The sequence below is a fragment of the Anomalospiza imberbis genome, chromosome 2 (genome assembly GCF_031753505.1).
Source record: "Anomalospiza imberbis isolate Cuckoo-Finch-1a 21T00152 chromosome 2, ASM3175350v1, whole genome shotgun sequence".
NCBI classification, from domain to species: domain Eukaryota; kingdom Metazoa; phylum Chordata; class Aves; order Passeriformes; family Viduidae; genus Anomalospiza; species Anomalospiza imberbis.
In genome coordinates this window covers 75420001-75434427 of record NC_089682.1, presented here as the reverse complement: position 1 = coordinate 75434427, position 14427 = coordinate 75420001, and the positions used below count along the sequence as shown (strand labels likewise).

At 45.9% G+C, this 14427-nt stretch overlaps 1 protein-coding gene across 5 annotated transcripts in view; it reads right to left on the bottom strand.

The window, feature by feature from the left end:
• Positions 1-3902: 3902 nt before the first annotated feature.
• LOC137469782 (trypsin-like) overlaps positions 3903-14427 on the bottom strand; it is a 49170-nt gene continuing 38645 nt past the window's right edge. Inside the window, exons 1-6 of one of the 5 annotated variants that reach the window (XM_068182925.1) lie at positions 11929-12674; positions 7036-7125; positions 6159-6327; positions 5314-5567; positions 4549-4685; positions 3903-4152 (exon numbers count right to left, since the gene is read on the bottom strand). In XM_068182925.1, the coding sequence (XP_068039026.1) occupies positions 4003-4152; positions 4549-4685; positions 5314-5567; positions 6159-6327; positions 7036-7075 (750 nt within the window). In that variant the 5' untranslated portion in view covers positions 7076-7125; positions 11929-12674 and the 3' untranslated portion in view covers positions 3903-4002. Of the gene's footprint in view, positions 4153-4548; positions 4686-5313; positions 5568-6158; positions 6328-6709; positions 6937-7035; positions 7173-11928; positions 12675-14427 lie in introns of those variants that run through there. The other 4 variants (XM_068182924.1, XM_068182923.1, XM_068182922.1 and 1 more) reach the window with 4 other exon arrangements.

Here is a 14427-nt window from a genome sequence, read left to right as displayed (position 1 = left end):
TAGACATTGATGAGGTGGCCACTTAGTTGTTCCTTCTCAAGGCAGAACAGTCCCAGCCCCCTAAGCCCTTGTTCTCAGTCCACTCTACAAATCATCTACTAGTAGGTGCTCCACTCTACTAATCATCATTCATCTTCCCTCTAGAACATTATCCAGGAGCTCCATCTCTCTTTTGTACCAAGGAGCCCAGAAATGGACACAACCCAGCAGATTTGCCTCAGCAGAGCTGAGTGCAGTGGCAGGATGACCTCTGTCGTCCTGCTGGCATTGCTTTTCCTAATGCATCCCAGAACAACACTGGCTTCTTGGAGACCAGGTCACACTGCTGGCTCATGGAATGTTTCTTGTCCACCAGGACCCCCAGATCCTGCTCTGAAGAGTTGCTCATCAGCAGGTCAGCCCCGAGCCTGTGCTGGTACATGGGGATATTTTTCTACACACAGAAATTCTGAAGGTTCCACTCTGAGCATCCCTCCAACCTGTCAAGGCCCGTCTGAAGGGCTGCACAACCCTCTGGGCTATCAGCAAGTCCTCCTAACTTTCTCTATTCTGTGAAGTCCCTGATGAGACTCTCTACCCCTTCATCTGAGTCACTTATGAACAGAACACTGTAACCTGTGGGAAATGCCTATTAGCTGCACAGCTTGCTAACATACCCTGTAATTTTTACAGTATGTTTGCTGAAGATAAACTGTTTGTGGATCAAGGGCTGGAAGGCAGGTGGATCCTGCCCCAGACACCACTCTACATAGAGGAGTTAGGGATTCACATAACACTTTACCTGAGTAAGCACAGGCTTGTGCTCTGCTCTTCATATTCCTTGGCCACAGAACAACCACAGACAAGTTGTTGTAACAGAGGAGCGTGTGGGCAGCTCCCACATGGTACTGGCTACTTGCCTTTATCTACAGGTGCACAAACAACATCCCACAGAGCACTCGTTCAGTTTGACAGTGAGAATTATGAGCAGGGTTGACTGGAGTTAAGTAAGAGGATTCCAGTGGAGTGCAGATTGAAGACAGAAAAAAAGAAGGTATGGAACGGAAGGGAGACAGAGAGGAGAAGTAGGGCTGACATAAGTAAGTGTAGTGCAAGTAAGAGTTAAATGCAGAGGGAGACCTGGAGTGGAAAGAAGACAGTGATGGACAAATAAACTTTCAGCGTCTGAGAAGAGGAGGAAGGCAAGGCTAGGAAGCCGTGGAGCTAATGAGTAAAAAGTGATCACCCTTCCTCATGCAGCACCCACAAGGTGGAAAGCAGGTCCTGTATGTGCAGGGAGAAGTTTGTGCTCAGATCTCTCAGCAGTCTCACCACTGTGCTCACTCTCAGCACAGTAGTATGTGCCAGAGTCATTGAGAAAGGCATGTTCTATTGAGAGGGTGATACTGTCTCCTTTTATCTTGCTGCTCTTGAAATGGCTCTCAAAACCCTTCTCCACCACTGCGTTACCACCTTCGAATGCATAAACCAACTGGGTCAGACTGGAATTCTTCTCTGAAGGCCGTATGAACCAGTACATAGCTGTGCTGGAGGATTTCTTCTTGGAACATTCCAGATTCACGGACTGGCCTTCTTTTATCACCATGTCTGGTGACTGTTCCAGGGCTAACCCTGGAAAAGAAAAGTAGAAGCAGTGAAGAGAAGGAAAAAATAAGAAAATTTTGAACAAGGCACTGCAGGTTGGTAGGGAAAGGGTGAGTAGAAATAGGGCAGCCAAGGGAGCAGTTCAAGGCATGGGACAGCTCTTCAGATCACCAGGTATATTTTATATCTCTCCTCAACAGACAAGCAACATTCCTGGGCAGTTTGAGTCCAAAACCAGGAACCATCTATGGGCTGCACAAAGAATGACAAATAGACAGCCATTGCAGAAGATTCAAGTATTCCTGCCCAACATATTCACTGCTTATCCTCTATGTAGAAAGCTCTGCAGAAGGAAGCACTGCCAGGAACTGGCTACACAGCTGGGAGAGCAGCAATGGGATCAATGGAGGTGCTCAGGGCAGCGTTGAGTTCACTTACCCAGAGGGGCCAGCATGGCCACAAAGAACCAACAGGGAACCATGGGGGAAATGCCCCTACCCTCTCAGCAACCTGCCTCTTGTAGCTGCCCAAAGATATGTGGAGAGGGAGCAGTGACTGAGTGAGTGTGAGACATCTCGGGGTGGGGCCGGCCAAGAAATGAGAGAAGGCATTGGCTGGCTGGGAACCCTGGGGTCTGACAGAGAGCATCTGTGTCATTGTCCCCTCTGCCCTGAGAATTGGCCTCTACATGGGGATTGGCTTTCCTGGCAGGACGGAGCTTGTCCTCCAGTGGGGTGTGGAGGCTGCCACTGGGATTCAGCCAGTGAGAGCACTGGGGTCTGAAAAGCAGCTGTACAGTGCAATTTCATTCACTCATGCTCTGCCAGGAGCTCCTCTGTGCTGCTCTGCTCACAGGCTGAGGAGACCCTGAGGAGACCCACTGCAGCCTCTCCACTGTGCCCTCAGGTGTTTCTGCTCTGAAGAAAATCCTCGTGTCCTCTGCTCCACAAAGTCTGCATGGGATAGCTGGGGAACCCGATGAGCACAGGGATAAATAACATCTGGGACAGCAGCAAGGGGTGAAAGGGACACAGGGAAGGAGTGACAGGCCATTCTGACGAGGTCTGCTGGCAGCACATTTCCCTCATCCTTCTCCTTCCTGTGCGCAGAACTCTGCTGGACAATAGGGAAGGAGAAGCAAGTGGAAATGGGTGAGGATCCCTGGTGGAACTTCTGCCTCATAATGCTGGGAAGGAGAGGGCTCGTGGGGTGTCACCCAATTCAGTGTTACACTGAAGGAGACATTTCCATGGAAGTCCTGAGGAAAACTCTTTGCAAGTGCTAAGCAGGAGGCAGGATTAACAAGTGGAGACTGTGGAAGTGCTGTGTTCTGAATTCACTATGAGAATAATGGTGATAACAGAGTTTTAGTTGTAGTTAAGCACTGCTTACCCCAAATTCAGGACCTTACAGTGTCTCATGCTCTGCCAGAGAGCAGGTGCACAAGCAGCTGGAAGGGAGCATTTCTGAGAGAGCCGACCCAGATTGGCTAAATGGATTGTTCCTCCCATTCAGCCTCATGCTCAGTATGGAAACTGAAGGGAGCTGGCCAGGTGCTGCCTGTCACGGTTCTGGGGCGAGCTAGGCTCCAGGTCAGTGGGTGGTGAGTGACAGTATTGTGCATCCCATGGATTTGCTTGACTTTTATTTCTCTCTCTTTTCCTTTTTATTTACTCCTATTATTGCTCTGTTTGTATCTCAACCTGTAAGTTCTACCCTTTTTCCTATCCCACCAGGGGAGGAGGGTAGTGAATGAATGGCTGTAACACGTAGTGGTTGACTGGGCTTAAACCACAAGCACTTGAGCACTAGACAACATCTCTGTGTCCCCACAGCTATGGCGTGAACTACAGCACCCCTGACCAAGGCTGTTCTTCACACTCCAGTAAGGAATTTCCAGCTTCTCTTCTGGATGGATTATGAAAATTTTGTTGAGCATCAGATTCTTCTGAGTCCCTGCACTGTCTTTTGCATTGAATATAATTAAATGTTGGCAAGTCAGGGCAGCCCTTGTATCTAGAAGCATGTAGCATCCTCCACAGTGAATGGACTAGAGAGCTATAGAAAGAGGAGGCAGAAACCTGAAATTCCTTTTAAAAGTGAGAAATGTGGAGTAACTGACATAAATGAAAGGTTTCAGAAACAACTGAAAATAACTGATGGGAAGTCTTCTAAAAATGAGTCTGTAAAGTTTTCCAGGATGCTTCCAGTTCTACATGCACTGCAAATAATAAATACTCCTGTGTGGTATTCATTATCTGTGTGCTCCATATATCAGCCTTTGGAAGTTCCCAGAGAAACGGTGCACAAAGTAGAGGTGCCTGACAATCTTTATTAATTTCTCATAATTTTTGCTTGTCCAGACACAAAAGAACAGAAGTGATGACGAGAAAATACAGGTCACACTAAACAAGCATCTCAGTTGGAGGCAATGGTGGACTGGATCCAGGAGACGTAGTTGCAAACCTTGGTGTAAACTCCGGGATTGCCCTGCTGGGCGCATCCATATCCCCAGGAGACAATGCCCTGGAGCTCTCCATCGCAGACCACGGGACCGCCGGAATCTCCCTGTGCACACAAAGGGTATGGATATTCAGCAAATGGCATCAGCCTAAGCAATGAGCCAGAAATCCCTGAGATCACTGACTCTGGAGGAAGCCCCTCCCGGCGTACTCTGTACAAAAGTTCTACAAAGGCTGTTCCTCATTCACACTCTGCACCTGATGCTACCCGGTCTGACTTGAGCTCCAAGGGCACCACAGCTAAGGACGAGTCAGCTGCCTGTTTTTGCCGGATGCAGCACTTGGCAAACTTTCAGGATATGTGTGCCTGAAGCCTCTGCTGTCATTCAAAAACTCCGAGTTACCAGTGCAGTGACTATAGCTGACTCTGTAATGTGAAAGCCTCTTCAGCTGGCAAAAGGCAGGACAGAAATGACTGGGAAAGGAGAGGCAGATGATTTACCTGGCAGGAGTCTTTTCCTCCCTCCAGGAATCCTACACACATCATGTTCTTGGTAATTTGCCCAGGGTAGGCATCAGAGCAGTCGGCGGCGGAGAGGACCGGAGCCTTCAGGCACTGCAATTGGTCCGGGTAGTTGACTACGAAGAAATAGGGAAAGATGGTTGATGGCATTGCTGAGTCCTTTTCAGAGCTCAGAGAAGATCTTAGCAGAAAAGCAAATGCTGGACACCCCGTTCTAGCAGCCATCCTGCTTCCTGTCAGCAGTAAGTACAGCATGGGTCCCTTCTGTAGAGATCTGGGACAAATTCTACCCATGGGGCCACCATTCTACACTGCAGCAACCTTAACTTTTCTGGTACCTGGAAGTTCATCAATTGGCAAGAGAGGGCCCACTCCTGTGATGCATACACTGGAAGAAACCTGAGCCTCAGGAAAACCATCCTCTCCCCTGGAGCAGGTTTAGATGTCATCAATGGAATAGACACCACTCACCAGGCATATCTCTGACCACTGGTGTGAGAGAACAGAGATCTCTAGTAGGAATTCTAGATCTACAGTCCCAGACTTCACCCTTATTCTCAGAGAATTGACAACTCTGTTGACATTAGCTGAATCCACTGTGCAGTCTCTACACTGACCCATCGCTCAAAAAACCTGTCCCACAGCACTTCCCTGTGTTTTAGCCTGTCCTGTTGGGGGTTAATGACCAGGTCTGAGAGACTGTCCTGGGCCCCAGGGGTCTGTACGTTTCCCCAGAGTACTCACTGCCACTGCTGAGAGTGTTGCCCCAGCCAGAGATCAGGCAGGTGGTGCCGGTGGCCACACAGCTGGTGGGCAGAGGAATGGTTTGGACAGCTTTGTTGAGCGTGGCTGGGGTGGCCAGCTTGATGAGCATGATGTCATTGTCCAGGGTGTAGGGGTTGTAGCCAGAGTGGCGGATGACTTTAGCAGAGTTGATAAACTGCTGCGTGGATTCGGTGGCCTCCAGGTTGTGTTTCCCGAGCTGCACTTGGATGCGACTGGAAAACAGAAGGCACAGCGTGTCCTTTACTGCTATGGGCAGGTTGAGAGAAACCTCCCTGTCACTGAGTGCAGTCGCTCCAACATCACTGCCACAGAAGCCTTCTAGGGCAAGGGATCTTTCTTGTCCTACAGGGATCCACGCTGAGATCTTAACCCACTCCTTGCATGGGTGGTGAATTTCTGCAGGTTTGTAAATACATGACAGCAGTTGAATGCAGAGCAGCACTAGATACAAACCTTCTGGGACAAAGCTAACAGCTCCAGCCTGACCTTGATCCTCTTCCTGCTCTCCAGGGAGAATGCCTTAGCAAGATTCACGCAATTGATAAGAAATCACAGCCCAGAATTCTCTGCTTGATTATCCCATTGTTATTTCAGAAAATGCTCTGCCTTCACAGGAACATTTGCAGAAGTGGAAACCCCTCAGGATGCCTCAGCCTGGCTTCCTGAATGATCCACCCATCCCTTGGCTGTCTCCGGTAAGAATGGAGGCACTTACATATTTCTGTCTCATAGCTCAGAATTCCTGCTAGAAGGGAACTGGAAGACAGGAGTAGGTTATAGAAGGATGTAATTTTTCCACTCACGATTTGTAGCAGTGGCCAGCCGACAGGACCCACTGGCTGCTGATGAGGGAACCTCCACAGAAGTGATATCCAGAATTCAGGGACACCTGATACGGCACAGAGTTCTTTGCACAGGTGTAGCCTCCCACAATCTTGTCATCGTCATCTTCAGCAAAGGTGGGGAAGGCAACTGGGGGACAAGAAGTGCCATGTGTCAACAGCTGGCCTAAGGTAATGTGGCCTGTAATCTGCCCTGTCACTGCCTGTCTGCAGCCCCTCACTTGTAGGCTCCCCTTCTATGGACACTCAGGGCAGCACTAGTGGGCAGCTCTAAGGCACATGCATTTGCTGCACCCTCAGAGAAGGGGATCAGACTTACACTGGTGCCTCACATATCTGCAAGGAAAGCCCTGCTGGCTACTCCCTGAGGGAACATAGGGACGCAGAAATGTTCTTGTTGGATTGGATCACGGGTGTGTCTTTCCCTGGTTCCCATCTACTGAAACAGTCAAGGGTTGACTGAGGGAAAAAGTAAAAACAAGTGTGCAGTGATATTTTCTTGGAGCACCCACTGAGGGTCCAAAATTTTGCCATTGCCTCAGAACTTCCTGGGCTAGAACTATTCCCTGTGCACTCCATAGTCCTGAAGAAGGAGGCAGCCTTTTTTCTGAAGCAGTGGCCACATCTCCATAGCTGGGTCAGGAACCCCTATGAAGGCGTTCATTCCCCAGCTTGTGGCACAAGGCATTATGAACAGACAGAAGATGGAAGTTGCAGGAGTCTGACTTTTGCAAGTTAAAACTGGACTTGGCTTTCTCACAATAGGCTACCTTGCAGTTTTGCTCAGAAAATCAGCTGCCTATTAAATGACAGAAATAAAAATTAAAAATATACTCACCAGCCACCCCAATAAAGGCGAGAAGCAGCAGGCACTTCATGGTCTTGATTCGACCTCAAACCCAGACTGGTTGACTGGACTTGGGAGCTGCTAGAAATATGTTTTTGGTAATGGTCTTATCTCTAGTCCAAGGTTTTCTCCAGACAAAAGGTACACAGTGGAAAATTTGAAGATCCAAATGCTGGCATTAACAGGCATAGGTAGAATGTACAAATAACATACCCGTTAATCATAAACCTCTGCTAAGATAGAGAGCTATTTTAATTATTCTGTAAGGTAGCCTTCAATCTAAAAATACCTTCTGGCTTTGATGATGTGTAGTTGTTTGTCTGTCTCATTCTTATACACAGCACCTGTATAACAGGAATAACAACTCTCAAACCTCTTTCAGATTCCTCTCTGCTGATGGTATCTTTCATAAAAATGCACATTTTTACCCAAAGTTGCATATTTTAGGTAGTGGACAGAAAGTTACATTGCATTTATTTGGGAAAAAAAAAAACCCCAAATCTCCAGCAAACCCAGTGGTTAACTTTGTTCAGTTTATTTTAGCAAATTCCTTTTCTTGAATAATGTGTTTTTATCATATGCAACACAGTGTTTTGCTAAATAAAATTCCTCCATTGTAATTTCAAAAGGAAGGATAGAAAAACGATCCTGTGCCCTCCTACTGCTTCCCAAGTTAAATAGTTCAAATGTGGGAATGCTCAGCATCTCCCTTTTCTAATTTCTCTCTGCCAACCTGCATTAAAATATCTGCCTAAGTACTAAACCATGCTTTTATTCATCTTTGGAATATTCTACAGACTGATTTTTGTCACACAAGAATTTCAGTACAATGCTGATATTGATGAGTGTAATGTAGATGAGCAATAATCTTGTGAATACAAATAGTGAGATCTTCTGAAATCCCTCTCTACAGGAGTGGGGATTTCTGTCATGATGCAAAGTTTACTAAAGCTTAATGCTTTGCTGAATAATCATGTTCATTCTCCAAGCAGCTGCCAACTTCATCATGTTAGCTCCTGAAAGACACAGGATTCTTTCCAGAGACATTAAAGAGAAGCCATAGGTTTGGAGATGCTGGAATAGCTTGGGAGACTAAACAGGAATACACTTCCTCTCCATTTCTTGGTTAATTATTTATGGACCCTGGAGGACTGATACGCACTGTGTCACTGTCCAGAGGGAAATTTTCCTTCATGTTGAAGTCCAAGTCCAAGGCCAGGGACTTCTCCAAGGTGGTGCATGAATTCTGTTGGCCTTTAAACTGGTATTAATGCACAGCTTTCTTACAAGCATGTTTTATTCTGTGAAAGAAAGAAGAATTAGAAGCTTCCTGTGGGAAAGGAAAATGCCCATAATCGGTCTAAGAGGGTAAAAAATTACCAAAGCTGTCCAATCCCATCATAACTAAGTGGAGCAAGAAAAATTTCCAGTTTTACTATAGTGTTTAGTTTGAAATTTCTATTTTCTTTGTCCAAAACATGCCATTGGCATAGACAAGGGCTGTCATCAGATATGCTGCTGAACATTCCATAGACCCAGTGTAACGTTTTTTTGCAGTCTCTTTCAAAGAATACACTCAAGGTTGTACATCTGTTGTTGCAAACAAGTTTCTCATTTCATGCAGTGATGCTGCAGTAGAAAGCTGGTGGCTCCAAGGTACAGAAAGGGGGAGATATGGTGACTGAAGAGCAGCTGTGTTAGGTATTATTAATGGACAAGCAGTGGCAGCTTGTACTTCTAGAACTTCATGTTCCTGGTTGAAATATTTAAGTCAGCTGTATCATCACAGGACTCAGATAAAGGAAATATATTTGTCCATGCTGATGCAAGATCCTGGGAAAGAGAAACCTGGTAAAACTGTGGGCTGGCAGAGATAAAGCTTCTTAGGAGTATAAATCAGGAGAATTTTCTGAGTCCTTTTATACCTCACAGAACTTGGTGGTGGAGGTTGCATTGATTCTTTCTTCCCACCTGTCTCCTTTCTGGGAGAAGCTGGTACATTCTCCTAAGCTTCTTATCCTTCCTCTCTGCACACCTGAACAAAAACTGCTGTCACAGCCTCTTGCCTTGTTCTCTATGCCTGCATTTCTCTTTAACCTGTGGCAACAATGCTTTTCTTCTATTTCTGCCCTTGCCAAAGGCGTGGATTCTTAGTGTCCTAGAGAGAAAGAGGATGTAGGACATGATAGGGATTTATAAAATTGTGAGTGGCCTGGGAAGCCTGGGGAACGATGGATTGCTTATTGTCTCTTATGGAGTAGCATGGAAAACTTGGTGGGGGTGGCTTGTTCAGAGAGCAAGCAAAGGACACTTCCTCTATTTTAGGAAAGCTATGAAGTCCTTTCCACAGGTTTTTATGGATGCAAAACATTTACATAACCTCAGAAAGAGAAGGAACACATAGAAGAAAAATCCTTGGAGGGCTATGAGGTTGAAGAACATCCGATCCAATCTCCCTTGTCCCCTGGAATGGCCTGGTGTTGGAATGTTCCCTGCTACTACAGCCCAGCAAGTGACCAAAAATGATTACTTATCTCTCTGGACTGTCCCCCTTCTGCCAACCTGTCACTCGTCACCCAGAGAAGGAAAGTCAGGGTTGCTTAAATCCTGCAAAGGTTTGGAGAGTTAACCAAACTCATGCCTTCATTTGCTGCAGCATAGAAGGTCTCCTAGGAGCATATCAGCCCCTTTTGAGCAGCATGGGAAGGCACAGGTCAAGTCTGACCTGAGAAAGATATGTGTTAGAAGGTGGATTTATCTGACAGTACTCCTGGGCTGCTCTTGATCAGGTATATATGGAAGTGGAGATAGGGCATAAATGGTGGGAACACTTGCCCTAATGATTCTGAGTTACAAAGGGTTTGCTGGGGGAGTAAAATGCCTGTCTTTCCTGAGAAACATAAAGACTACTCAGAACACTGCTTTCCATACAACTTCTCTTCTCTCTCTCTCAGAAAGGATACCTAGACAGAGATGCTTATGTCTTTCTTCCCCTAAAGCTTGTTTCTCTATTACTCATTATTTAAATCTGATCCAGAGAGCAACGGATGGTGATGCACATTTTCTTCTCCAGCCTTTGAGCAAAATTTCCCTGTGTCCTGGAAAGTCTCCATTTGCTTTGGTATAATTTTGTCCTGCACTCTTCTTGCTTCCAAGGCAGAGAAACCAGGCATCTAGAGAGTGTGACCAAGCAAGGCTGTGGCAACCAAGGTACAGTCTCCAGTTTTGGTGAAGAAGGAACTGGGAAAGTAGGAGTGTTGCCACATTATATCACAGTAGAAGCTGGCTTGTACTGGGCAAATGAATTCAGCTACCAAGCCAAATCCATAAACTGGCCCCTGGGTTAACTGACAGGAACTTGAACCAATTACGTTCCTTCCTAAGCTGCAAGTATATCACTGGTCCAGGTGTAGAAGATCAGACAAATGAGCTATCCAGACCAGGTTTTTTAAAAGCCCTTTATAAAGAAGAGCTGAAGAATAATCTCTTTCTGTTGCCACATGAATAAGTGGTTCTCTTTGTCTCCAAGCATCTCCCCGCCCTCCCCCCGGCCCTCGGGAGGGAGGGAAGGAAAAGGAAGGAAGGGGAGGAAGGAAGGAAGGAAGGAAGGGGAGGAAGGAAGGGGAGGAAGGGGAGGAAGGGGAGGAAGGGGAGGAAGGAAGGAGAGGAAGGAAGGAGAGGAAGGAAGGAAGGAGAGGAAGGAAGGAGAGGAAGGAAGGAAGGAGAGGAAGGAAGGAAGGAAGGAGAGGAAGGAAGGAAGGAAGGAGAGGAAGGAGAGGAAGGAAGGAAGGAGAGGAAGGAAGGAGAGGAAGGAAGGAAGGAGAGGAAGGAAGGAGAGGAAGGAAGGAAGGAAGGAAGGAAGGAGAGGAAGGAAGGAAGGAAGGAAGGAGAGGAAGGAAGGAAGGAAGGAAGGAAGGAAGGAGAGGAAGGAGAGGAAGGAGAGGAAGGAAGGAAGGAAGGAAGGAAGGAAGGAAGGAAGGAAGGAAGGAAGGAAGGAAGGAAGGAAGGAAGGAAGGAAGGAAGGAAGGAAGGAAGGAAGGAAGGAAGGAAGGAAGGAAGGAAGGAAGGAAGGAAGGAAGGAAGGAAGGAAGGAAGGAAGGAAGGAAGGAAGGAAGGAAGGAAGGAAGGAAGGAAGGAAGGAAGGAAGGAAGGAAGGAAGGAAGGAAGGAAGGAAGGAAGGAAGGAAGGAAGGAAGGAAGGAAGGAAGGAAGGAAGGAAGGAAGGAAGGAAGGAAGGAAGGAAGGAAGGAAGGAAGGAAGGAAGGAAGGAAGGAAGGAAGGAAGGAAGGAAGGAAGGAAGGAAGGAAGGAAGGAAGGAAGGAAGGAAGGAAGGAAGGAAGGAAGGAAGGAAGGAAGGAAGGAAGGAAGGAAGGAAGGAAGGAAGGAAGGAAGGAAGGAAGGGCAAAGCATGTAATTATTAATAGTTCCCAATAGGTGGCTCCCAAAACACAGAGGTGACAGCAATGCTGAGCACACAGATCAGATTAGTTTCAAGACTAGCAATTCTATCGTATCATAAACTGATAAAAATGAATTCTTTTTTCTTTTTGAAAGTATGCAAGAATATTTTGTTTCCTCTCAACCCTTTGTGCCCCACATTGGCACCAAAAAATAATCATTATGCTTTAACTCCAGCCAGCTACTAGGTACAATGCAGCTGCTCACTCACTCCCTCGCTTCCAGTCCTCCAGCTGGATTGAGAGAAGAATCAGGAAAAAAAAAAAACAAAACAAAACAAAACAAAACAAAAAAAAAAAAAAAAAAAAAAAAAACAAAACCAAAAAAAACCTTTGTGGCTTGAGAGAAGAACTGTTTAATTATTGAGAAAAAAAGTATAACAATAACAGAAAAGAAAACACCAGAAAAACAAAGTGCAATTGCTTACCACCTGCTGAGCGATGCTCAGCCTGTCTCTGGACAGTGATTAGTTCTGTCTGTCCAACTCCTCCCAGTTTACATTCTAAGGATGACGTTCTGTGGTGTGGAATATCCTGTTAGCCAGTTAGTGTCAGTTCTCCCAGCTTTGCTCACCCACAGCTTCATGTTCACCTTCCTGCTGGTAGAGCATGGAAAGCTGAAATGTCCTTGACGTGGAGTAAGCACTACATAGGAATGACCAAAACATCAGGGTGTTATCAATATTATTCCCATATTAAAAACATAGTGCTGTACCAACTACTAAGAAGAAAATTAACTCTATGCCAGGTAAAATAAGAACAGTCACCTCCCCCATCTCCTCCCTCATCTTTTCCTAATCTTCCAACATTTTCTTCCATTGCTTCCTCCTTCCTTTCTGCTGCCCCCTTCTTCCACTTCCTTATTCTATTCTATCTCTTCTGTCTCCTTCTCCTTTTCTTCTTACACCACCTTCTTCTACCACTTTCATCCTCTGCTTTCTTCTGTGGCCTTCTCCTCACACTGCCTTGTTCCATTGCCTCCTGCTTTTTTTCCAGCACCTTCTTCCATCAAGTCTTCAGTTTGGTTTTTTGCTGCCTTCTTCTGAGACTTTATTCCACCACTTTCTCCATTCCCTCTGCCTTCTTTTCCTCTGCCATCTTCTTTTGTCACCTGTACCATCATGTCCTCCTTTTCTTCCACCACATTTTTCTGATGTCTTCTTCCATCATTTACCTCATCACATTCTTCATCACTTCCTTCATTCCTAATTCCAGCACCTTCTTCCATTCCCTTCTTTCACGTCCTCCTTTTCCTTTTCCATCACACACTTCTGCTGCATTCTGCTGCATTTTGTCTGCCCTCTCTTCCTTCACTGCCTTTTTCCACCACTGCCTTTGCTTTCTCCTTCACTTCTTCTGCCACCTTTTTCCTTCACCTCTTTTGTTGTCTCTTGCTTCTTCTTCCATTGCCTTCTTCACCATTGTCTTCTATTGCCTCCTCAGTTGTTTCTTCCTTCTTTACTTTCACAGCCACCTCCTCCCCCTCCTTCATTGTCTTCTTCCATAGCCTCCTTTTTCTTTTCTTCCAAGGTCTTCTGCCACCTTCCTTCATTGCCTTGTCTGTAGCCTTCTCCTTCTCTTCTTACAATATTTTTTCTTTGCCTCCTCCATTTTCTTCTTCTTTATTCTGTGGCTTTCTTCCTCTGCCTTTTTTTGTTTCCTCCACTATTGCCTCCTCCTTCTATTTTTCTGCCTGCTTCTGTTGCCTTCATCTGCCACAGCCACCTTCCAACGCAAATGCCTTCCTTCTGCCACCTCCACCTTCTTCTGTCTTCTTCCACCACCATTTTTTGATGCCTCCTTCCACCGCTGCTGCCTTCATACACTGCCTGTCTCCGCTGTCTTCCTCCACTGCTTTCTGCCACCACCAGCTCCTGTCATTGCAGTCTGCTGTCACATTTCATCACTGCCTCCTGTTGCTGCCTTCTGCCACCTCCCACTGCTGCCACCTTCCACTGCTGAATTAATCAGCCACTGCCTCCAAATGCTGAAGCTGCCTCCTGTCTCACTGCCTTTACCACTGCATTTCACCACCACACCATTCCATGACTTCCATCCTTTTAGCAACTGTATACCTCCACCTTTGGCCTCTGCCACCTTCCACTCCCTCCACCTTCTGTTATTCACCACCTTCTTCCAGCTTCTTCTGTCACCTACTCTGTCATCTCATTCACCATCTTCTTCTCTTCCACCACCTTCTTCTGCTTCCTTTCCTACATCACTTCCTCTGTCACCTCCTTCTTCTCTGCTTTTGCTGCAGCCCTTTGCAACTTCTTTTGTCACCTTCTCCATTGCCTCCTCCTTCTTCTCCTCTATGGCCTTCTGCTGCCCACTGCCACTCCTTGCTTCTGCAAGCTCTTCCACCATTTCCTCCTTTTCTTCTGCATTTCCAAGACATCCTAATGAAACTGTAATTGGCAAGCCCAATAATCGTAACTGTAGTTGTTAATGACTGTATAGGAATGTCTGTATCAGCTCATTGGCAAATTATTACATTGGAAAACTTACATTTTTAATTATACCTATGAGAGGAGTGTTACATTTTAACAGCATAAAGAAAATAGGTTTTCCCCCTAGAATATTGCTCAATGGTACACGTCTTAACTCTGCCTCTGAGAGTATTCTTGTACTATTCCACTGATCCTTGAGTAAATAACATTACCCTTCTATCTATTAATCTTCCTGCCTTTTTTGTGTGTCTTAGCTAGACATACTGGAGATCTTAAGACAGGGTCACTTTACATTAATTATTTTCACTTTGCCCAGCATGAAAGAAATACAACGGGATGTTTGTAGCAAAAAGTAGTATTGAAGTGTCATATCAAGTTTAAATGTCTATATACTTTGTGTTCTTTGACAATTAAGAGACAATTTCATAGAATCACAAAATATTTTTTGGCTGAAAGAACATCCACGGGGTGGAGGTC